The sequence below is a fragment of the Alnus glutinosa genome, chromosome 12 (assembly GCF_958979055.1).
Source record: "Alnus glutinosa chromosome 12, dhAlnGlut1.1, whole genome shotgun sequence".
Taxonomy (NCBI): domain Eukaryota; kingdom Viridiplantae; phylum Streptophyta; class Magnoliopsida; order Fagales; family Betulaceae; genus Alnus; species Alnus glutinosa.
In genome coordinates, this window is record NC_084897.1 from 17,178,008 (window position 1) to 17,204,171 (window position 26,164).

Consider the following 26,164-nt stretch of genomic DNA (forward strand, 5'->3'; position numbering starts at 1 on the left):
TCTTGCCGGTTCCTAAACTCATGGCTGCTTCCGAGAAAACCCTCTCTTACAAAATCAACCATCTGTTACAAATGAAATTCCAAAAAGTTTCGGAACAGTGAAACAATACACATTATATAAATAGTCAAAAAAATTATGGTCTTTCTGTCAACATACACAATAATATTCCATGAGGTTGTTTTGAAGAGGTGATCCGGTTAATGCAATCCTTCTCTGGCATTTCACTTGTTTCAAGGCTTGGGTCCTATCAGCCTTAGTATTCTTAATCAAATGGGCTTCATCACAAATAAGTATATCCGGTCCATCCTAAAGAGTGAAAGGTAAATTGTCACATAAATGCAATAAATAAAAGAAGATTTGAATGAATAGCAGTGGCTATACTGAGCTGCTAAAGAATTGGATACAAGATACTAATGATATATTTAGAACATGCAAATTGAACTAGAAGAAACATTCTCTATTGTAAATCTAGGCAAACACATAATGTCTTTGAAGAAACTTGGAGATTATTTATAAGAGCTGATTAATTAACTGATGCAATAGGGATGAACTGTTATTTATTTTTAAAATTCAACAGAACAACTAAATTAAAACGAACACGACTTGCAAATCTGATTAATTTTAGTTGTTACTCAAATAAAGCATACCATGGAAAATACGTATATTCAAGAGGACTTGATAGTAGAGTTGAGATTTAAAATAACAAGCAGATTTCTACTAATAGAGACACATTCAGGGATTAGAGCCTGATGTAATTGGCCAAGGCCTAAAACATGCAATAACACTGTTGTACTGGAAAGAAAAAAAAATTATGAAAACTATCATGACCTGAACCTATTCTCACAGTATAAAGCTTAGGTGTCGTCCAACAATAACTCAGAAATTGGGATAGAGTGATTGAATAAGCCGAAGGCACAAATGCAAGAGCATCAAAATCCCCATTTTGCTCGGTTCAAAGAAGACCAGGCAATGACATCTATTTCTTAGGCAACAAAGGAGTGGTTATCTCAATTCAAATAAAGCAAGCTTAAATCCCAACCAATTGGGGTTGGACATGTGTATTTTTTTTCCTATTTAGTTCCAGTCTAACACCATATTCTCCATCAGACTATTATCAAAACATAGGAATGGTGGGAAGCGAATAAATAACTACCTGAAATGGTAAATTCAGAAAATATTGACGTGGTTTTAGAGTATAAATGAATATCATATAAATCATCCAGAAAAGCAGGCAATGACCAATATGAGGATCATTCTAGAGACTGGTGTGAACAAGAAAGGCCTACACCAAGTCCACTTTTTCCTTTTGGGAAAGACAAGGATAGTCGGTGGGGCACATAGAGCAAGTGGCTCATAGTGGATCTTGCATTGATGCTATTGATAAGCAAGTTATATCTGAAGTAACAAAGGACCGATATAAAAAAGACCTGTGACAAGATGCCTTTTTTCATATAAAGTTTACTTATATGAGGCAGAGCCTCAGTATACAGGGACTACATAAAGGAGAGAACCATACAACATTTTTTTTTTTTTTTGTTGATGAATCTGTACAACATCAAATGTCTTAAGAGAGAAATATTTTAGTCATGTAAACTGAAACAACAATAGCCACAGTACGGTCAATGACGTAGAACAAATGAGTGACAGCAAAACTATGGAGAGCAGTGCATGAAGTGAATAGCCCTAGAAGATGCATGGTCACAAAAAATGACAAAGTTGCAACCTCAGGAAAAAAAAGCCTCACAGCCTACCATACCACGGGAAATGGAACCCCTGCAATAGCAGAAAGGCAGAAAAGAATTCACAACACCCCATGCCAACCTTGCTGATTTCAATTTTTTAGAACTTTCATATTGAAAGCAAGCAGATGAAAAAATTGAAAGGATGGAATGTACGTGTTGTCCCTCCCAAATTCATTAAATAGTTGGTTTTTAACAAGTAGTGGTATAAAAAAGATTTGCTAATAGCTTCTGATGATCTTATGTTCAGGTGTCAAAGTCCTTCAAACCATTGACATGTCTTCAGGTTTTTGAGGGTGTTTTCCTTTGTTTTTAGTTTTCTTTTTGTTTAGGTGTCCTTTTTGTATACTTCATGTATGCTTAGGAGCGTCTGATTTTTTTAATGCTATTTCTTTATTACCTATATATATATATAAAAATAAAAAAAAACCCCTCCAAGGCAGGGTCACTTCGTGTACTCACCCGTGTTGGGTAAACTTTGAACCCGTGCAAAGCACTCCCTCCACATGGATCGGGTAATACTCCGGCTTTGCTGGCGGGCTGACCCCAAGAAATTGATTGCACCCAAGGAGATTCGAACTTTAGACCAGATGGAAATGCCACCAAGACCAAGGCCCTTACCAGTTAAAGTCAATTCCTTGGGCTATTTTTCCCCAAAAATATTGAAGTGCTCTATTAATTTATAAACAACTAATGTAATTTTAATTACTAAGAAAACAAGATGATAAATGACAATCCTACCAAACACTGTATACAAACTAATTTTACAATTTGGTCAACACAAGTAATACTGAAGTCCAGTAAGCTAGAATACCCCATAATCCACTTTAAGCATGGCAAATAATTACACATTTTAAGGGATGTTACTGAAGAGAATTTAAGAAGTCAATAACAGTCACCTGCAAGGCATTAAAAATTTCTCTAGCCATGTGCCGATCCTTCATATTCTTCGCAAGGGATAAGTTCCTAAAATTTGCATAGCCAATCAAGAAGACACCACCCTTGGCTCTCCACTTTGCAAACAATTCTGCTCTTCTTTCCCTGTGAAACCACATTATCAAGTCAATAAGTAGCCACTGGAGACCGATGGAGAAAGATATAATAAAGTTCATAAATCGTAAAACTTGATGTTCATTAATCTTTCAATAAAAAGTATACAACCAAGAGATGGGAAAAAAACCTATTCACTTTTTCCATGCTTTTGACGTACACAATCAAATGATTATTAGTTAAAGGCTCACAGGAGCCTTAATTCTCTTGTCAGTTGGCAACAAAACAAATTACTATAGTGCAAATTAATCAGTTTTCACAAATCAGAATTATCCTTTTTTTTTTTTTTAATAAGTAATTGGAATATCATTAAAAGCGAAAAGCATAACCCAGGTACACATTTAGTATACAAGAGAAACACCTAATTAGAAAGAGAAAGAAGAACAAGAAAATCATGAAAACTAAGCATCAAAGGAGCTACAAACTTATTAGGAAAAAAAAAAAGAGCTACAAACGGAGCTATCCAAATATAAAGAGTATTAAAGAGACTTAAGCTCCATCTACGTTCTCTCGCGGTCCTCAAAACTTCTATTACTTCTTTCCTTCCAATAACACCACAAAAGGCAAGGAGGCACCATCTTTCACACAACAAAACTCGAACTGCTACAACTAGTACACTAACAAGTGAACAAGTTAAATACTTGTCTTGGCATAACCCAAGACAATTCAAAATAAATAAAAAAGACATTACATAAGGCACAAGGAACCTCATAATAAAGAAGATGGTCTACAAACTCGCCATTCCTCTTGCACATACAACATGTATCGACTACAATGACCTGCCGCTTCCTAAGGTTGCCCATGATAAGTATCTTCCCTAGGGCCGTTGACCAAGCAAAAATAGCCGCTCTCAAAGGAACCTTAGTCTGCAAATGCCATTATTACAGACAAGAACACCATAGGAGGAGTTAACAATTAACAACCCTGTTTTGGAAGGGCCCCACCAAACCTTGTCTTTACCTTCCCGTCTAACTCTTTAGGAATACAACAAATTGAAAAACAAAGAAAAGACATCTACCTCCTAATCGTGAGCCGCTCAAATAAAGCTTATGTTCCAATGAAAGGAACTACTAGAAACCTCCAGATGAACTGCTACGAAAGTATCCTTCAAACAAGTAATACTATATAAATCCAGAAAAGCTTCCTTAAGGGCCTTCTCCTCACACCACACGTCATGCTAGAATTTAATTTTAGAGCCATCTCCAATATCAAATCTAGTATGAATAGAAAACATACTCCAACCCCTCTTGATATTCTTCCACAAACCCACCTTATACGGCCGATGAGCATTATTAGAACACCACCCACCCCCACCAACTGCCAAATGCACAGTTTAATTCTTCCATTAAACTACATCTATCGTACCATGCCACTTTCTAAAATCATTTCAAGCGACCCAAAGTCACCTACTGATTCTCCAATTTATAACCGTCATTCTATGTTTTGAAATAACATTTTCCTGGCTATCATCTAAACCATCGAGTTAGATGCTACCAACCATTAAATATGGTGTAGTTCAAACCCACCCTATCATACACACCCATCCCCCTTAATAGAGAATTAAAACCAAGAAACCCAACGTCTAAATAACACAACTTCTAGACACCTAATTGCACTAGTACTGCATGACTTTCCTAGCTCAATAGATTTCTATTTTTATTTTTACTTTTTTTATATAGGTAAAGTAAATTCATTAAAAGCGTAGAGGGGTGCAACCCTTGTACACATGAAGTATACAAAAGAACCCCCAAAGAATAGAAAAAGAACAAAATTTCAAAAACTCAAAAAAATTAGAAACAGACAAACTATTCCATGCTACTCTCCATGTATAAAGGGATTGTAACACCATCTTCTTCAGCTCTAACAAATCCATTCTCACGATTTTCAAAGCTCCTTACATTCTGCTCTCTACAAAGACACCACATTAAACACGAAGGACCCAACCTCCATAATTTCAAAGTAGTATGGTTTCCCATTTGTCCCCTCCAACTCACCAACAACTCGCTCACCCTTCGAGTGATAACCCAATCAACACTAACCAACTGGAAAAGTGCACTCTACAATTCATTTGTAACCTCACAATGAAGGAGAAGATGATCAATAGACTCCACATATTTCTTAAACATATATCACCACTCCATCACATAACATTCTGCTTTCCTAAATTATCTAAAGTTAAGATTTTACCTAAGGTCACCGTCCACACAAAGAGCGCCACTCTCGAGGAAGCCTTAACTTTCCACATACTATTCCATGGAAAATGGGAATGCACAATAGTAGATAACACCTGATAGCAAGAGTTAACTTCAAATAATTTCCTTTTAGAAGGAATCCAGCAAATTTTATCCTCACCAAAGACCACTTCCACCTCCCAATCATGCATAAGTCTTGTAAAGAAAATATTCCAATGAACCTTTCCATTCCAAAATTGCATAAGATCTGGCACCCACGCATTCTTACCACGAGCAATAGTGAAAAATTCTAGAAATGAGAACTTCAAAGGCTGCTACCCACACCAAGCATCATGCCAAAACCACACTTTAGATCCACCTCCTACCTGACATCTTTAGAAAAAGCTTCCCACTCCTTCCTTATACATTTCCACACTCCCACACTATAGGAAACCCCCCCCCCCCAACCTCCTTAGAACACCAACTTTCCCACAAACTATCATATTTAATGTCCACAACCGATCTCCATAGAACCTCCTCTATCTCCGTAGCATACCTCAACAACCACTTACCCAAAAGAGCTCAATTAAACTAAATCAGATTTTTCACCCCCAAACTAAAATTATCGGAGTACATATTTTTGACCACTTCACTAGATGAAAATTAAACTCATCACTAATATTTCCTGAAAGAAAGTCCATCTGAAGTTTTTCCAGTCAATTAGCCCTCCTACCGGAATAGGGAAAATGGGGAAATGATATGTTGATAAATTAGAAAGAGTACTTTTTATCTAGGTTTTTAATAAGTACTTTTTATCAAAACTAACCTGCCTCCCTTTGATAAATAAAGCCTCTTCCAACCCACCAACCTAAGTTTCATCCTCTCAATAATGTCATTCCAAATGGTAGAAACCTTATAAGGATCTCCAAAAGGAAGACTCAAATACTTCATTGGCAACAAAGCCACTCTACATCCAAGAATGTCAACCAAACCCTCCACATCTCCCACATCACCTACGGAAACAATCTCTGACTTAGACAAATTTATCTTCAACCCCGACATTGCTTCAAAACATAAGAAAAGGCATCTCAATAGAAATAACTGTGGCTCAACTAAGTTCAGCAAATACATGCATCAGAACACTCCTTGATCACAACACTTCCTAATAGGGCCATCAAGTAAGGAAATGTCTAACAAGTCCAAATCATGGAATTTGTATGGAAAGATATATTTCGAGGCATGAATGGAGTACATTAAGAGCTATGAAGATATCTATGTGGTACAAGAATATCAACGCCTACCATAGAGAAAAATCCTTGTGTATGTGTGTACATGTTTTTATAATTGATACTAAGAAAGGATATTAAACCTTGATACATCTTCCAGCATGAAAATGCGGAGAGGCTTTAACTCTGAAGGCCTCCACTTCATGAACTCTTTCCGCCAATTGTGCAGCACGTTCACAGGAGTAACAATGAGTGCAGTTCTTAATCCAAGGTCAATACTTCTCAAAGCAGTATACAAGAAAGCTATGACCTGAAAATACAATATGACAAACAGACAAACCAATTCCATAAACTAATCAAATAGAATACAAGCAAAGCGAAGAGTATCTCCGGATTAAATACATATACCATTAGAGTAAGTAGCTAAAACAAGATAATCTTGACATGCTTAGAAAAATGTAAATTAGCAACTTGTTGATGGTCTTTGGGCAATTTGACATTTCCTACCGCATAAACAAAGGGTGGAGGGTGAGGTTGTGAGTTGTACTTACCAATCAACAAAGGTTCAAACTCTCTGATTCTGTTATTTACAAAAGAAAAAGGCAGGGAAACTTAGATAAAATAGATCATCCAAACTACGTGCAGGCCTTGGTAAGGTCATATATATCAAACTAAGGATTAATTCCAAGTAATTGGCATCATCTACGTGAGTCTCACACTTCTACTCATGTCATGCATGGTCACTCCTTAACCCTTTTTGCTCCAATTTAATCAAATCATTCTTTCGTAGCGCATTCAAAGGTCTTCATCACTCCACCAATACTCATGGTCACACATTCTTCCAATACGAGAGACAACATAAAAAAACCATGCATGCACACACTTGAGCATACACTGCACATAAGCCAAACAGACACAGCATATATACCTGAAAAGTTTTACCAAGGCCCATGGTATGAGCTAGAATGCAACCAAGACCTTTATCCCCAGACTTTACTTTTCTGATGGACTGTATGATATTTTCCCACATAAATCTTATCCCTGCAACCTGCAATAACAGATCACATAACATCATAAGAAATTGTATGACTTCGAATTCAACTTCCTCCTTTCTAGAAATTGTATGTCTTCCTCCTTTCCAGACTTCGACTTACCAATCCAATTACACAAACTCAAACCAGCAGAAATATAGTGCCAAGACTCAAATTGGTGTGCGAAAATAGTATCAAAAGTCAGACAGGCAACATGCAATATAGAGCCACAAGAATAGTTTGGCACGTCTAGGCCAATCTGGAACAGTTTGAACAAGAATTTCGTCCTAATTCAGTTTCCTTTAAATTTGTCAGACAAGGTATACTTCACCAGAACATATAAAAATCAAATAGGAAAGCACATTTTACGGAGGACCAGGCATACAAAATCAAGCAATGTAATCACAGGCACACATTAGACAGGGAATGTTGATAAATTCAAGGCAAAGAACGGGAGACAGCCAAACAGAAACACCAGTAAAAGGAATCCATGTGAAAAGAAAATGTGCAAGAAAGATAGAGGAAACCTGATGGGCTTTCAATTTAGCAGAGATGCTTCGAGGAATTCTGACAGCTTCTTCCCCTTTCTCCCTCACAACATTCACTATATAACCAGTTGAAGCGTCACCAAGCACTTCAACATTAGCACCTTCAGATAAATTCCCCATACAGCCTGCAGAGTTAATTGTCTTAGCTTTGGTAGAAAACTGATCTTGTAAAGATTTCAACTGATCTTGTAAAGATTTCAAACGTTCTTGACGTTCCTACAAAAATTCAAAACATGACAAATAATTTGTTAACCCCAAAAAAATGGCTGAACAAATCAACAAAAAAATGGGTACCTTTTCGATTGCAATTTTCCTTCTGGTCTCTTCTCCTAATTCAGCATCGTCAAGGATCCTCCGAATTTTCTTTTTCTGCCTTCTCTTGGAGCTGATACAAAAGCATAGTATATTACAACTAGATACAAGAAAGAAACCTATTAAGATTTATAATAGATGAAAAAGTTCATAGCTCAATTAAAACCTATCATCCAAGTCACCAAGACTGACCTGCAAAGCTCATTAGCAACAAAATTAAAAAACTAACGCAAGAACCAAGGCAAGGTAAACATACAAAATTCATTTAATCATCATGAAATGTGGCTCAACCTCATTCTTTGATTTGTTAAAATAGCCAATGAGCTCTAGCTCAAATGGGGATTCCTCCCCTCTTACGAACAGATAAACAGTAAGATCATGGGTCGAACACCCACTGAGTGCGTTTTTAAATTACTACGAATAAAAAAGAAAAAAATATATATATGTAAAGAAAATACCCTTGGTTAAACAAAAAATTCACAAGTCATTACAACCAACTTTATTAACATTTAACATTAAGCTTAAGTTATTAAGGTATGATAGAACAGAACTCAGGTATGCATGCCTCAGGCATAGAATCCAGATCAATGTAGTGCACATCTTGAGTTAATCTCCGACTTAAAGACAATACAAGAAGTCAAGTCTATAAAATTCAAAATACACCAAGGTTGGAACAGGGGTTTAATTGCTTGAAAGCGGTGCCATCTGGCTTGATGTGGAGCATGTGATTGGTGAGGAATAATGGATTTTTTGAAGGCAAAGACAAGTCCATGGGTGAGGCCAAAAGGTTTTTCTCAAGGCCCTATCAGAATGGGTTTTAATTCATCCTTCTTTTGGCTCTTTGTTAGATGATACTCGTAGTCTTAATATTTGGATTTAATCTGTAATTTCTCTTTTCCTCTTTCATTTTTACCAGGGTGCCCCTTTCAGTAATCCAAGTGTACTTGGGCTTAGGCCTTTGACACTTCTTTATAAACATAATACTCGTCCAAAACAGGAACAAAAAAAAAAAAAAAAAGATCTGTAAAATAAACAACAAATCCTCATTCAAATTAGGGGATAATTTACCTGAATGCAATATTTACACCGGCATCTGAATTATCAGAATCACTATCAGAGCTAGAAACCATCAAATCTCCAGATCCCATAGCTTTCTCTAACTGTAATGACAATCCTTGCAGCACACTTGGTTGGCAGCAACAACATTTCCAGCCTGATGTCTGAATCTCAGACAAGCATTCTCCACCGATATTCCTCTTTATACAAGTGGTACAGAATAATGTCTTGCATGATTTGCAACTTACCAAGTCATCGCTTCCTCCACACCAACCACAATAACACTCAGAGCAATCAGGATCCTGCCACAACTAATTAACTCAGTGCAAATTCCAACATGAAACAGGACAAATATTTCATTGTAAAGAGACATTTAAAAACACAATAAATCAGTTTGCAATCAGATCCAACTAATCTATGTGATGGTAGCCAGCGGCCACAATCACACATTATTAATCTGCTTCCTGAAGAATCAAAGCATTTCTTTACTCAGAATTATCTCCAATATACCAAATCACAACCATTCTGCCTATAGATTGACACCCTCATATCACCAAACATTCACCACTATTTCGATTGCCATTGCATTGCCACCATCACCATTAGTGCCAGCCATACAACTCTCATTGTTGCTGGGCAACATTACAAAGTGAAAAATGATAACTACACAACCACTGATCACTATTCAGTATAACCCCAAGTAGGTTGGATCCAGCCAGTTGTGCAACACCATTAATGTTGGAGACAAAATCATATATTAATCTAAACAGTCATATCCACCCAAAAATAACACCACTAATAAGTATTGTTCGGAAAACTTGGGGACAAGATTTGCTTACTTTAAAACAAGCAAAAACCAACTAAGACTTGAAATCCCATTTTAATATCCCAATTCAAGAGGGAAGAGAGTGACCGATTTCAGAAGAGATTTGTTTTTTGATAAGTAAAGGAAATCTTAACAAAAAAAAAAAATGTAAGGCGCCCCAAGTACAAAGACAGTATACAACAGACACCTAACTAGAGTGAGAAAAACCCAAACAACCCACACAACCCAACTAAAAACCCACAAAACAGCAAAAGCCCTCAAACCTGAACCCACAAAACACCAAAAGCCCTCAACCCGAGGCACCCACGCTGAAAGACTTGAGCCTTGCCTTTCCCATATCTAGAGGACGCACCTGCAAAATCATAGTTTATGGAGCACTCTAAGTTCGAAAGCTCCCTTCTACCTCTAGGACTAGAGCACTCATGCCAAAGCCACTGTCTGATCGACCTTCTCCTCACACGAAACCGCCACCACAAGAGTGGCCAGGGGAAAAAAGCCCCAAGAGGGGGGGGGGGGGGGGGGGGGGGGGGAATCCCTATTCTAGCACTGACGACGCAACTAGAACTGTCGGATTAATCCATCCCTTCCGGAGAAGGCTGAGCCACAATTATGGAACATGGGTTGAGAAACCCCCTCCAAAGATTACACCTCGCCAAAGAGGTTTTCCGGACAACATCACTCGCTATCGCTAGGCCATGAATAATCCCTGGCGAGGTCTTGGATGCGATCTCACCAGATGGCAGAGTGAGTGGGCTCAGGCCGAAGAAATACAGGAACGAAATTACTAAGAGACCTTTTAAACCCACTTTACCTCATATATATAACATAGAATATTGGCTGCTATTTTTTTGCCACGTCATGAGCATAAAAGGCCTTGAAAGAATGCTTAATGCCTCAAATTAAGTCTATCATAGTTCTTTCCCAACACCCAAGTTCAGACAATTTTCTCTAAAGATTAGTCTAAAATGTTCAGAAAAATTCTTTATTTCCCATTAGTTGGGGATTTGGAAGAAGAGTTATGACAAAGTTTTTTTTGATGAGTAAGGGAAAATTCATTAAAAGCACAAAGAGCGATCAAGTACACAGGGAGTATACAAGAATGACAACTAAGAAGAAGAGGAAAACAATACAAGAAGATCATGATAATTTATCACTATAGGAGCAAGAAATGCAGCCATCCAAGAATACAAAGAAAGAAAGAAAAAAGAAATGAGCTCATCAATGGTTCTTTCTTTATCCTCGAACTGCCTATCGTTGCGCTCCCTCCGCAAGCACCATAAGAGGCAACAAGGGACCATCTTCCACACAACCGCACTCCAAGAGTGACCACCCATCCACCAACAAGCAAAAAGATCTACCACCCGATGAGACATAACTCAAGACAGACTGAAGCGACTAAAAAAGGCATTTCAAAGAATGCAAGCGACCTCACAATGTAGGAGTAGATGATCCACAGACTCCCCATTCTTTTTACAAATACAACATCTATCAATCACAATGACTTGCCTCTTTCTGAGATTGTCCAAAGTAAGGATCTTCCCTAGAGCTGCCACCCAAGCGAAAAAAAAAAACCACTTTTAAAGGAACCTTGGTCCGCCAAATACTTTTCCAAGGGAAATGAGCTGTCTCCTTGTAAGCAAGAATCCTAAGGTCTATTTGAAGTCTTGATTTGTCCTTTATCATATAATATTATGGTTTTTACCATACCACAAAATTTTAGACCTCATTCTTGCTGGCTGGATGCAAAGGAAAAGAAGTAGCAAAAATTCCAATAATAACTCTATAAGCACCTCAAAGTCTAAAATACTTTAAACACAGACACACACACAGAGAGAGAGAGAGAGAGAGAGAGAGAGAGAGAGAGAGAGAGAGAGAGAGAGAGAGAGAGAGAGAGTCAACATTTACAAATACAATCACTATATAAGAGATGCTACCAAAATTAGCCCAATCAGATATATATCATAAATTCTCAATACACACAACAAAGTCACTTAAGTCCATACCTTCACCTGCATCTTTTCTTCCATTAAGCATTTGCAATCCCAGCAAATGATTACTTTCAGAAGTGGATGTTGGTGCACTTCAACAGCTATTTTACTACAAGCAGTACAGTCAAACTTCTCATTTGGACTCAGCAAAGGAACAGAACCAGCACCGGAGTCTCTGATTTTTTCTTTAGAATCAGATTGAGAGTCCACGTTAGCCCCATTGCAAACTGAATTATCCTTTACAAAATGAGTTTCATCATCACTATCTATGATAATAGCCCGACTCTTCTTGTTATCAGCTTTTAGCTCCTCACTCTCATTTGGACGCTTGGAGCCTCTGGGTTCAGTATAATCAGGCAATGCAGACTCAGAAAGCAATGAATCACCATTACTTATTGGTCTTTTCTCACCAAGATCAATAGAACTTTCAGAACCTTCAAGAACATCAGTCTTCACACTCTGGCATGCATCAGGATTAGAATTGTCAAGGTCAGAGGTGGACTTGTCTACATTGCTTTCTATCACGCAATCAACTGGGCAAACATATTTCTGATTGACCTCCAGAGTCGAACACAAAAACAAGAAGGATTTCAAAAAAAAAAAAAAAAAAAAGAGAGAGAGAACATCATCATGTCAACTCAAGCATCAACAATGATAACTGAACAGACTTTAAAAATATTCTAGACTGACGCAAGAAAAGAGAATAAAGACAGCACAACGAAGAGACCTGTTTATATCTCTTCCTGTGTTTCCTCTGTTTCAGATGAATTTGCAGCTTCAGATCTATATGTGCGTCATCTTCTTCTTTAACCTGTAAATGTACACCAATATAAACTACAATTTAAATTTAGTCCAAAGATACCAATACAAAAGCTCAAAAACACTCAACAGGTTCATTCTATTTTGCATCACAGAATGACTATGAACATGCAAAATGAAAAAGATGCCTTGTGCATATAAATATTCTAAACTATAAACTGCATCCACCAGGAAAAATGACCCAAACAATTTATGAGTCTCTCATTTAAGTAATAATATTAGAGTGTTGTCAAAAAACTTGACAGAAAACTAAAAACACTAAAGATATGCATTTGCAAAACATGTCTGCACGACACATCAATAGTTTTTAAGTAAAGAGGTCTATGCAATACATGCCAATTGCCAGAGTACTAGTCTACAATTAAGATTGCACGTGCCCTTTCTCTGTACAAGGTCTGACCATTCCACTTGAATAATCAGAGAATATTTTTCATCTGTTCCATAATATTTATGATTTAATCAAACAGTATCAAACTGTCTGAGAGTGTAGGTAAAGCCTGATAGCATAAATTTAGAAAAGTAAAATCAAGAACTCATTCAGAAATATCCAGCACAAAATTAGTGAACCAACAGAAACAAGGCTGGTAGGGGAGGGAAAGAAACAGTGATATATCAAGGACTAGAACAATGTTGCCAGACCTTTCTAAAATTTTTCTTTTGTTCTTCAGAAAGATCTAGCTCTTTTTCATTTTGAATAGCAGCCGCAACAAATGGATCATTAGAATTGCCATCAATGTCATCAATCTCTTCCACCTGAAAGATTTTTTAAATAACTTGTTAAAAGAGAAACTGAGTTAAAATAGAAAATGAGGATAACTTCCATCTAGTTTCTGAAATAAGAGAATACAAAAAATTAAACTGCTATACAAGGCAAACAAAGACAGAGCAAATTCACACAAAATAGGGGGGAGAAAAGGGAAAAAAAATTGCCAGAGAAATATGCCCCTTTTCAATTAGATTGAGAAACTCATACATAAAAGTTTCCTTCTATGCTGTTCTTCAAACTTAGTCCTTCAATGGATGCTTCTTACTCACCCCCTCATCTAAATAAATTCATTCTAATATAAGGTTGCACACAATAATCAATCCAAATCATCAGGCAATCATACCAGAAGTAGCACACGTACATAAACAAATGCACACAAACAAAAAAGAGTGAGCAATACTAACATTTCAGTCATTTATTATAGTTTGGCTTATATATATAAAATAAAATAGTGAGAGCGTTGCAGTACATTATGAGCCTCTCTCTTTAGTGCAAACCCTAGTTTGATATGGTATCAAAGCAGATCTTAGGTATATTGCCTTTACAAAAAAAATTTCTTTCTTGTTTTCTAAGCCTTCTTTTCCAGATTTTTTCCTTCTCTTTTTCATCTGCCTGGTCTGCTAATTGTGCTGCCAGCATAGGCTTCGGGTATCCTAGATGCCTGTGGTTGTAAGGGTATGGATCCGGCATCACAAAAACAATTGGGATGCTGTTGTTGTCGTCCTCGTCGGTAAAGCCCTTACCGTAGTTATGTTGTGTGTTCTAAAGAGAAAAACATTACATGTAACCCCTATGCCACATAATGGGTGTAGGCCCCCTAAAAAAAGGCGCGTGTAAAAATAAACAAAACACTTCAAGAGAAATAAAATAAATAATTTAATGATCGCTCTTTTTAGTGTGTCGGAATTCGTGTGATGGTTCGAAAGCGGTTTCAAATATTCTTCGCATAACTTGGAAGACAATTTTATCCTGCAGGACTAAGTTAGTGACCGAGTCGTTTTGGAAATAGAATTGATCCTTGTGAATGGGCAGAGCCAAGTGCTCTTATTTTACGAAGGTAGGGATGATTGCTTCCATTACTGACCAGTGAACGGGCTTTCCCCCCACGGGGGAACGAGTGCAGCTAGCCCAAAATAACTCCCGGGGGAGGCATGAGTGTTAGCAAGCGACACGGCCTCCGAGCCCCTTGCTGTCGCCCTAAAAAAGAAGAAGTACGGGGGCATCTGGGCTGGGTAGCATATAGAGTGAATGAGCCTTTACCAGCCTCATGAATAATTTCATTACCCTCATAAGCAAGATCACGTGAACGAACATATAGAGTGAACGGTTCGTGCGCTTGCGAGTACAATTAAAAATCCAACAACAGGTTGTTCAGTGTCATTTGTGGTTGTCACCCGTGTCTGTAGGGAAAAAGAAAAAAGAAAAAAAAAAAAAAAAGATCTTTATGTAGAAGTTGTTTGCTTTCTTATTGGCTTGAAGTCAGGGTACGAGCCTGTTCATGCACAGATTTTAGGTGGTTCTAAGCTTCAATTTCTTCTTGAGGTAAATTCTAGGCTCCAACTTTCTACACTATCAAATAACAGTTCTTTGTTGATTTCTGATCAAAGTGGTGACCAATCAACTTTGTTGCCGCCCAGTGGTAGTTTTAGAGTTCATGTGGGGACGTGGAGGCCAAGGTGGTCAGGGTTCATGTGACAATCATGACTCTCGGTAAGGTAGTCATAGTGGAGGTCGTGATTCTTGTAAATGTACTCATTGTGGTCACACTTAATCAATTTAAATGGGGCATTTGCAGGTGTTTAGGGTCCTAATTATGATCGTGATACAAGGTCTTTATGGGACGAATTAGCTAGCTTGCTTCATTGGTGGAATTCGTCGTAGTGCATTGGGAGAGATTTCAACGTCATTCATTTTCCTAGTTACATTTTGGTTGAAGCCCATTCGTATTCAGCCATGGAGGAATTCTCAAACTTCATTTTCGATCAGAGTCTCATCGATATTCCACTTGTAGGTGGAGATTTTATTTGTTCGAATAACCGAGATCCTCCCTCTTAGTCTAGAATTGACAGATTTCTCTTCTCTCCTGATTGGGAAGCACATCTTCCTAAAGTGTCCCAGAGGAGGCTCCCAAGAATTTTTTTTTTTTATAAGTAAGAAGAACGTTATTAAAGAAAGCGTAAGGCGTCCCTAAGTACACAGGAACAACCAAAATTAACCCAAAAAAACCATAGCACCAAGGCCCCAGAACACAAAAGAACCAAAACAAGCTACAAAAGAACTCAACTAAGAACAAGACTGCCCACTACCCGTCAAGGCACAACAAACCTACAACATGTGTGCCTTGCCTTTCCTACGCCTAGAGGGGTAGTTCACGTCACCATAGTTGATGGAACTATGCAAATTTAGAAGCTCCCTTTTCCCTTTAGACTTCTAACACGCAAAAAACTAGAACTCATCTTCCATGGCATCCCGAATAGCCAAAGCCTCCTCCCCAAAATCCCCATCCATCGCCCAATCTAAGGGCAAACCATCCCAATAATCATCTTCATCCTCCTCCCACACCACAATCTCCCCGTTATGATCAAAACCAACTGACCAATTCCGAGATTGGGAGAAACCATCAAAACAACCACTCGAAGGGGAAGAAGGACCTACCACCCCGCCATTGTTGACCTCCTGAAGCGCCACGGGAGGGACTGAAATCGGGGGAAGATTGAGAAACCCCTTCCTAAAAAGGCCCTGATTCACTGGCTTCATTGGCTTCTTCATTGCAGGAGGCTTTGCCGCCTTCTCAGCAAGCGGCTCTGCACCTGTAACCCTCTTATCAACGTAGCCAATTGACATCTTCACCGCTTCCAGAGAGTCATAAAGTAGCCCATCATTCCACTTCACAGAATGCCCTTCCCTCAATATCTTTGCCCTCCTGTAGTAACACTGAAAAGGCTTAGAAGCCACCACAGGGAGGGGAGAACGCAGCTTCTCACCTAAAATAGCTGCTCCAGCGAGAGACGGAGGGGCAAAAAGGGGTTTAGGAATCTGAAGCTTCCCCAATGGAGTGAACTTAAAAGAAAAAGAAGCATGATCCGCCGGAAAACCCAAGACTTTGCTAAAATCATTTCTCAATTCTTCTTGATATCTCATTCCTGATAATAACACTCTGTCTATGTTATGATTGTCACAAATAGTACATTATGGATATCTATGTGATATCATTAGCTGCAATCTTTGTTTCTCTGGAAAACAGAGCAGCACCGTTGCTGCCCAGAGTATTTACTTTGATTTGATGCCTTAATCATGTCTCAAATAGCTACATAGATTTGTAATTTTTCTACATTTTCATGGGATAGATTCAATCATGACTACCGAATTCGCTAATTTTTCCTTGTTTGCTCTACATCATTATTGGTATTGAAGGTGCTATTTACAAGAGATTTTTGCAGATTGGAAGGGTTACCATAATTAGGTCTATGAGTCGATGGTCTGTTGAGTCGAAGGACTTCGACTTGTCGTTGGTGGGAGGTTTTACTGGAATTCGGATTCGAGAGAAGTGTAAAGGAGTGACGGAGTCTATCCTTTTACATAGAGATGAGGCAGTCTGGCTGATCAAGTCGTTTGATGAGTTAGTTTCGGTACAAGATTCTAGAGTTTTTTGGAATCAATTTGTTGCTGGCTTCCCCCATATTCTTGGACAGCAATGTTCTAATAGGCATGGCTTTTTCCTGCTAATAGAAGAATATGAGGGCAGGAAGAAAAGTGGCTCCATTTTAGTGCCGAAAGGGAGATACGGTGAGGGTTGGGAGCGGTTTGAGTTGGAGCTCCGCTTAGCCATCAGTCATCTTCAAGCGGATCAGTCCAGGGTCACGAAGCAGACTAGTGCACCGAAAGTTCCACTAGCTGGGACTAAATCGGAGACAAGGAGGAGCTTTGCAGAGGTATTAACTTCGTCTCTGCCAGTGAGTGAAGAGCCTTTTGGTCCTTCCAGTCAGCCCTTAGCAAGAATCCCAAGGTGGTTGAAAGCTTCAAAAGAAACAGGGAAGAAGAAGGCCCATTACCAAGTGCAGGCTCTAGCGTCCCGTCTTTGCCACCTAGGTGTTTCTACTTTTGTAGACTTTCTAAATTTATTAGATGTTCCTCCCGTTTAGGGACACTTTTGTATACTTTCCATGTAATAGGGTTGCGCCCCTCTGCGCTTTTTTATTGAATTTGAAATTACTTATCAAAAAAAATTCTTCTTGATTGTGGAAACTTTCATGGGGTTAGAAAGCATTTTAAGTTTGAAAATATGTGGTTAAAATCATAGGATTTTTTTGAAGACATACAGCAGATATGATTTGTTTTCCTTTCCATAAATCTTTTCATTTACAGCAATTCCATATTAGTGTTGCTTCTCTATATAAACTAAGTGTAGATATATCATTGGGGTATTGAGAAATAAGAAGAATTCTACCTTCATATCTTTCATCATGGTTATCAGAACAAAAGATCATGATTTCAAACGCCGACTCTACAATTCAACCATATTTCAGTTAAATATTTCACGTATTAAATATTTATCAAATGATTAAATTTACTTACGTTTATCAGCTTAGGCTTTTGAGATAAATGGAGATTTAACATGATAGCATAGCAAAAAGTCCTGAGTTCGAACCTTGTCTCTATCATCAATCTAACATTTCAATTAAATATTCCACGTGTTGGTCTCACATGTGAGGGTGAGTGTTAGGAGATTAATTGAAATAATTAAATTCATCATTTCCTATCAACATAAGCTTTTGGCATAAGTTGCAATTTTTTTTTTTTATATAAGTAAAAAATTCATTAGAAAGCGCAGGGAGGCGCAACCCTAATACACAGGAAGTATACAAAAGTGTCCCTAATCAGAGAAAAGAAACGAACAAGAAAGTAAAAAATCAGTGAATAACATACAACTCGGGCTATGCGCCGACACCCAAAGATATAACATATTAAGCACATTTCTACAAAGAGCCCCAACCGGTACCTCCACATCCTCAAAAAGCCTAGAATTTCTCTCATGTCACAAGCCCCACAAAACACAAAAAGGAACCTGTTTCCAAATATGGAAAACAGGACCACGACCCAGCAAAGTGCCCCAACCACTCAATAAATCCAAGACACTACTAGGCATAACCCACTCCACCCCGAACAAGCTATAAAAAGAACTCCAAACAACCCGTGCCACGTCACAATGAAGAAAAAGGTGATCAACGAATTCCCCACGCTTCTTACACATAACACACCACTCTACTACCACAATACCACGCCTACGTAGATTGTCATGAGTTAAAATCTTTCCTAAAGCTGTTGTCCAAACAAAGAACACCACCGGCTTCGGAGCTTTAACACGCCATATACCCTTCCAAGGAAAAGAAACTGCCTCGTGACAAACTAAGGCTTTATAGAAAGTCTTCATTTCAAAATTCATCATCTTAGAAAGATTCCACACCACTCTATCAACCTCCCCATGCTAAACCCGAATAGAGTATAACTGTTCAAAAAAAGACATCACCATCTCCACCTCCCAATCCTGAGCAAAGCGCGTAAAGAGAACATTCTAATGAACCACACCTCCTACTACAGACATATTATCCACCACCCAAGCATCAAGAGAACGCGCAATAGTGTACAAAGCTGGATAACAGAGCTTGAGAGGCCTGTCCCCACACCATAAATCATGCCAAAAGCGAATATGAGACCCATCACCCACCTCAAAACGCAAATACTTGGCAACATTATCCCACCCCCTTCGAATAAACTTCCAAACACTGACACCATAAGGCCCCATCACCGGTAATGAACACCAACCTCCCCTCACACTCGCATACTTCACCTCAATCACCGATCTCCACAAAGCATTGCGCTCCTGAGAAAACCTTCAAATCCACTTCCCCATTAAGGCTTGATTAAAATTAATAACATTACGAACTCTCAGTCCACCAACCTTGATTGGAGTACAAACTCGATGCCAATTGACTAAATGAAATTTAGTCTCATCACCCATACCACTCCATAGAAACTCCCTTTGAAGCCGCTCTAGTTTCTTAGCTACACTCACAGGAATAGGGAACATAGATAAATAATAAGTAGGAATGCTAGAAAGAGTATTGTGAATCAACGTCACCCTACCACCCTTGGATAAATAAAGTTTCTTCCAACTAGACAACCTTCGTTCCACCTTCTCAATAAACCCATTCCAAATAGAAATAGATTTGAAAGACGCCCCCAACGGCATACCCAAATAAGTCATCGACAGAGACCCAATTCTACAACCCAGAATATGTGCCAAATAAGTTGTAATTTATCATGGTATCAGAACCAAAAGTCATAAGTTCAAACTCTAACTGTGACATCCCACATCGCCTGGGAATGAGGATGTGCTTATATGTATAAATGCACCATTTATGACACAATGCGTTTGAAAGCCGTGATGGTTATGAATCTATCAGAACTCCGCAGTTAAGCGTGCTTCTGCGAGAGCAATCCCAGGATGGGTGACCTCCTGGGAAGTCTGGTTTGGGGAGCCAAAAGCGGACAATATTGTGTCATTGAGGGTGGATCGTTACAAATGATATCAGAGCCATTGCCCAGCCTGAGATGGTGGGTGCGTGCACAAGCCAATGAGGGACGCCAGCGGGGACGCTGGGTCCAAAGAGGGGGTGATTGTGACATCCCACATCGCCTAGGAATGAGGATGTGCTTATATGTATAAATGCATCATTTATGACACAACGCGTTTTAAAGCCGTGATGGTTATGAACCTATCAGAACTTCGCAGTTAAGCGTGCTTCTGCGGGAGCAATCCCAGGATAGGTGACCTCCTGAGAAGTCTGGTTTGAGGAGCCAAAAGCGGACAATATTGTGTCATTGGGGTGGGTCGTTACACTAACCCCACAATTCACTCCTCCATTTCAGTTAAATATTTTATGTGTTAGACCTCACATGTTGAGGGAGTGTTTGAGTACACACGTAAGGGGGAGTGTTAGAATATTAATTAAAATGATTAAATTTATCATTACTTATCAACTTAACCTTTTGATATAAGTAGGATTTATTATGGTTTCAGAGCCAGCGGCCATGAGTTTGAACCCAGAGTCCACAATTCACTCTTCAATTAAATTGTCTATGTGTTGCGTCTCACTTGTTGAAGAAGAGTACGAACCCACACGTGAGTGTTAGAATATTAATTAAATGATTAAATTCATCCATTTGTATTAGCTTAAGCTTTTGACATAAGTGATGATTTAACTGGTTTTCCGTAAAACTTAAAATAGTGGTGGACTAAATGCTTTGAAAAAAAGGGAATAGAGAGGTCAAGAATCTAGAATGCTCGATCAATTTCGATGCTAGGGGTGTGGGTTCTAGCAGGGTAGGCAAGAGATTGGGGGTTTAATGTAGCCTTTCTTGGGTTTTTTCGGGTTTCTTTTTTTGTTTTCTATTTCTCTTTTGTTTTGGTATCCTTTTTGTATACTCCATGTATACTTAGGGGCGCCTTTGCGCTTTTTTAATGCTATTTTGTTTATTACCTATAAAAAAAATGCTTTAAAAGCTAATTTAAGAATCTAAAACGAGGAAGTGTTTGGCGATGTAGAGAGGGGAAAAAAGTTTCTTCTGGATGAGTTATGAGGTCTTGATGTTATTGAAGAAGAGAGCCCTATGTGATGAGGCGAACCTTGGGAAGGTTGCAACTATTAGTGATTTGGAGAGGACTACTCTTATGGAGGAGGTGAGTTGGAGGCAAAAATCGATGATGTTATGGTTGAGGGTAGGTGATACGTGACGAAGTTTTTTCACAGACTAGCCAAATCAAACTGAAGAAAAAACTCTATTAAATCTTTGATTTGTTAGTCGTACAGTTTCATCCAACCATTATGAGATCAGCGAACACATATTGCAACTCTATAATAGCTTTCATTGGAGGACGGAAAATTTTGGATTCAGTTCTCATAGCTAATGACTGCAAGGATAGCCGAATGCGGTCAGGGAAGGCGGGTTTGTTGTGTAAATTGGATTTGGAAAAAGCGTATGATTATGTTAATTGGGATTTTTTGCTCTACATACTTCAGCGGTGTGGGTTTGGGGAGAAGTGGAGGGATTGGATAGAATTTTGTATATCTACGGTAAGATTTCCCATATTGGTGAATGGCACTCCGTCTAGTTTCTTTCAGAGTTCTCGTGGGCTTAGGGAAGATGATCTGCTATCTCCTTCGTTGTTTGTGGTGGTTATGGAATCGTTAAGCCAAATGTTGGATGCGACTGTACTCCAAGGTTTGTTGACAAGTTTTTCTATGGGAACCAAGGATAATGAAGAATTAGTGGTAAATCATTTGTTGTTTGCGGATGATACTTTAATTTTTTGTGGTGCACAGGCAGGACATGTTAGAAATTTGAGGTGTACTTTCTTATGTTTTAAGGCCGGTTCAGGGTTGAGGATCAATTTAGATAAATCAAAAATTATTCCCATAGGTGAGGTGGAATATGTTGATTCTTTCGTTCATATTCTTTTGTCGAGTTGCGTCGTTGCCGTTGACTTATTTGGGTTTGCCCTTGGGAGCATCTTTTAAATCTATTTCTATTTGGAATTGAGTTATTGAGAAAGTGGAAACGCCGGTTAGCTAGTTGGAAAGAAACTATATTTATCTACGGGTGGTCGGGTGACACTGATTAAAAGTACTATTTCTAGCATTCCTACATATTATTTATCGTTCTCCATTCCTGTGAATGTGGCTAAGAGATTGGAGAGACTTCAACGGGAGTTTTTGTGGAGTGGCATGGGGGATGAAGTAAAATTTCACTTAGTAAACTAGCACAGAATTTGTACTCCAATTAAGGAAAGTGGTTCGGGAGATCGAAATGTGATTCAATTTAATAGAGCTTTATTGGGGAAGTGGATGTGGAGGTTTATTCAGGAGCGCAAGGCTTTGTGGAGATCGGTGATTGAAGTTAAGTATGGGAGTGTAAGGGGTGGCTGGTGTTCTTTACCGGGGGTAGGGTCTTATGGTGTGAGTGTATGGAAGTATATTCAAAGGGGGTGGGATACTTTTTCTAAGTTCGTGCGATTGGAGATGGGAGATAGATAAACAAATGCAGCCATCCAAAGATACATAATATAGAAAAATAAAGTCTTAATCTCCACCAGAATCCTCTCACAGTCCTCAAAACTTCTGTCATTTATTTCCCTCCATAGACACCACAACAACACGAATGCACCATCTTCCATACAACAATACTCTGAGCGCTACCAACAGTCCACCAACACGCTTATAAATCGACTACTTGCCTAGGCAAAACCGAAGACAACCCAAGTTGAAGTTGTCTCGGGTTTGAAGATTTATTTTGCTAAATGAGAATTAGTCCATGTCAAAAATGTCGATAACGTGGAAAGTCTGGCTCATATTCTTGGATGCAGAGTATCTTCTTTGCCTATGAAGTATTTGGGTCTATTAGGAGCTTCTTTTAAGGCCAAATCTATTTGGAATGGCATTATTGAGAAGATAGAGCGGCATTTGGCTAGTTGGAAGTGGTTGTACTTATCTAAGGGCGGTAGGATTACTTTGATTAAGAGCATCTTGTCTAATTTACCTACCTATGGGCTTTGCTAATCGTATAGAGAAGTTACAATAGGATTTCTTGTGGGGCGATATTGGTGGAGGTCAAATTTCACTTGGTAAGTTTTTCTAAGGTTTTTACTACGATATCTGAGGGGGTGGGGGGGGCTTAGGGGTCCGAAATTTTTTTTTTTTTTATAAGTAATTTCAAATTCAAAAAAAAGCGCAGAGAGGCGCAACCCTAATACACGGGAAGTATACAAGAGTGCCCCTAAAAGGAAGGAACAACTAATAAATTTAGAAAGTCTACAAAAGTAGAAACACCTAGGTGTCCGAAATTTACTACTGTTCAACCGAGCTCCTTTGAGAAAGTAGTTATGGTACTACGCTTCTGAGAAAGATACTCTGAGGAGATTGTTAAATATGCCAATTTATGGGGTGGGTGATATCCTAATCATGTTAACATGTCGTATTGGATTTGTCTTTAAAAAAAAAAAATTTTTTTTTTATAAGTAAGAAAAACTTTATTAAAAAAAAAAAACGAAAAAGCGCCCTTAAGTACATAGGAACAACCCAGCTAGCCCACATAAGAAAACTCACAAAGACTTCCGCACTCACAACACCCAAAGCTCCCATAAAACCCAAAATCCAGACAAAACCCCCATAAAACCCAAACTACAGAAGAAGCCCCCATCCAAAATACAGAGGGAAAAACCCACGAACAACAACCTTCAAAAGATCCCAAGCAAAAACCAAAAGCCCGAGAAACGACCCACAAACCAACCCAAGCATACAACTCTACAACATAAGGTCATTTCCTTTCCAACGCCTAGCGGAAGGTTTAGCGTCCCCATAGTTGATAGAGCTATGTAGATTCAGAAGCTCCCTCTTGCCTTTGAACTTTTGGCGCGATATCATCTTGTCAAGCTGAAATTCTTCTTCCATGGCATCCCGAATTGCCAACACCTCCTCCCCAAAAGCACCCTCTTTGAAAAATATTAGGAAGGGTTAGGGGGGGTTTTCTAGATTTATTAGATTTGAGGTGGTTGATGGTTCTAAGATAAGATTTTTTTAACATGATGTGTGGTGTGGGGATCAGACTTTACAGGTAGCTTTTGAGGAGTTATTTACTATTGTTCGCTCTAAGGAGGCTTCCTAGCAGATCAATTACAATTTTTTAATAACTCTCTTTAGTAGAATATTAATTTTATCTAAGTGATGCATGACTAGGAGGTACAATTCTTTTCTTCGTTCTTCAACCGTTTGTATTCCATAAAACTGAAACAGGGTGGTGAAGACAAGCTTAGTTGGTCCCCTTCCAAGAGATGGATGTTTGAAGTCAAAATGTTCTACAATGCATTATCCCATAATAGTACTCATTTCCCTTGTAAGAGTATTTGTCAGACTAATACTCCCTCAAGAGTGGCTTTCTTTGCTTGGACGGCCACTTTAGAGAAGATCTACACTATGAAAAATTTAAGAAAGCGGCATATCATAGTGGCAAATTGGTGTTGCATGTGTAAGAAGAGAAGGAAAATTGTTGATCATCTATTGCTCCATTGGGAGACAGATAGTGTCATATGGAACTCTATTTTTGGTCTTTTTGGAATAGAGTGAGTCATACTTCAACGAGTGGTGGATCTCTTGGCTTGTTGGAGAGGACAATTTGGTAGACATCATAGTATAGCAATGTGGTGTGTTTGGAGAGAAGGCAATGATAAAAAAAAAAAAAAATTGAAGATTGAGAGAGGACGGTGGCAGAATTAAATGCATTTTTCTTCAAAACCCCTTACCACTAATGGCTGCCTATAATTGTTTTCATATTTCCAGTATTCATGATTTTTTTATCTTTTAACTTTTTCTTGATAAGTGTCTCACTTGTATAATTCTAGTGCACTTGAGATCGCACCCCTTTGCGTTTTAATGAAATTCATTTACTTATCCAAAATAAAATAAAAAGTGAAACTCAATTTGTCACCTCATTGACTCCAGGAAACTGAAGTCCCATCACTGCAGCTTGCTGTGGAGTGCTGGCCAAGTAAACAGAGGCCCAATGCTTACTGCCAAACGAAGTATCATCATCAGCTATGCCATCAGAAAGTATTTTGTTGAGAGAACACCAATCAACCACGGGATCTTCTATTACAGCATCCTTGCTTCCATCAGGATCTTCTGTTACAGCACCCTTGCTTCCATCACCAGCAAGTTTTTTCTGCAGAAATCCGCTTGCACCCTCCTCCAATAATTTACCATGTCGTCTAAACCCACAAAAAAGAACCGTATAAGTTAAACATTAAACCTTGCAGAATTTATGATGCCAAAAGGGGAAAACAATACCTTCTAACAGGCCGGTGGATTTTAAGAAACTTCTCAGTATCAGCTATTGACTCAGTAATTTCACCAGTCATCTGAGATCCTACCCAGTGTACCCTCTTTTTCCAAGCTTCAGTGCAGCAACCATTAGGAGCCTCACTTTCAATCCACTTAAAAAGGCTTGGTAGCTCAATGCCAGCCCCATCAAGTTGTTCCTGCTCAAAGTAGTCGGAAGAAGAATGATATAACCACACTTAATGAAGAACCATTGAGCATGACTAAACAGCCTTCGACAGAGAACAAGCTAAAAAATAGACCAACAAGTAATATTTGCAACAGTATGGTCATATAACTACATAAAGAATAATGATACTATAGCAGAAAACAATAAGCCATATTTCATGTCAACTAACTATTTTGTAAAAGATGGAGGTTGGATAAACGCTGACGTCAAAGAAAATACAGTATGTTCAAAATCAAAATTGAGAGGCTGATTTCGGTTTAAATGAAACCCAAGTATGGAAATCCGATTAAGTCCTGATAACATCCCTAAATTATGAACGATTAGATCATTTGTTATCTCTAGGTCAACTTTAAAATATGACACTTTAGCCAATGAGTCCAATCTCAAATAGCACATCTATTCTAAAACAAAACCAAAAAGAAAAAGATGGAGGGGGAGATTTCGAGTTCAAGGCCTACTATGTCCGCATGTAATTTGCCATTTTTTTTTTTTTTTTTTTTTGATAAGTAAGA

At 38.5% G+C, this 26,164-nt stretch overlaps 1 protein-coding gene across 6 annotated transcripts in view; it reads right to left on the reverse strand.

Annotated features, from left to right (window-relative positions):
• Positions 1-26,164, reverse strand: part of LOC133851618 (protein CHROMATIN REMODELING 20) — an 89,088-nt gene that overhangs the window by 23,161 nt on the left and 39,763 nt on the right. For 3 of the 6 annotated variants that reach the window (XM_062288112.1, XM_062288111.1, XM_062288113.1), the window contains 13 exons: positions 25,433-25,623; positions 25,074-25,353; positions 13,406-13,519; positions 12,675-12,758; positions 11,963-12,505; positions 9,146-9,435; positions 8,060-8,150; positions 7,745-7,981; positions 7,115-7,234; positions 6,330-6,496; positions 2,639-2,780; positions 157-306; positions 7-62 (listed from right to left, as the gene is read on the reverse strand). In XM_062288112.1, coding sequence (XP_062144096.1) covers positions 7-62; positions 157-306; positions 2,639-2,780; positions 6,330-6,496; positions 7,115-7,234; positions 7,745-7,981; positions 8,060-8,150; positions 9,146-9,435; positions 11,963-12,505; positions 12,675-12,758; positions 13,406-13,519; positions 25,074-25,353; positions 25,433-25,623 — 2,465 coding nt within the window. The remainder of the gene's footprint in view (positions 1-6; positions 63-156; positions 307-2,638; positions 2,781-6,329; positions 6,497-7,114; positions 7,235-7,744; positions 7,982-8,059; positions 8,151-9,145; positions 9,436-11,962; positions 12,506-12,674; positions 12,759-13,405; positions 13,520-25,073; positions 25,354-25,432; positions 25,624-26,164) is intronic. The other 3 variants (XM_062288116.1, XM_062288115.1, XM_062288114.1) reach the window with 3 other exon arrangements.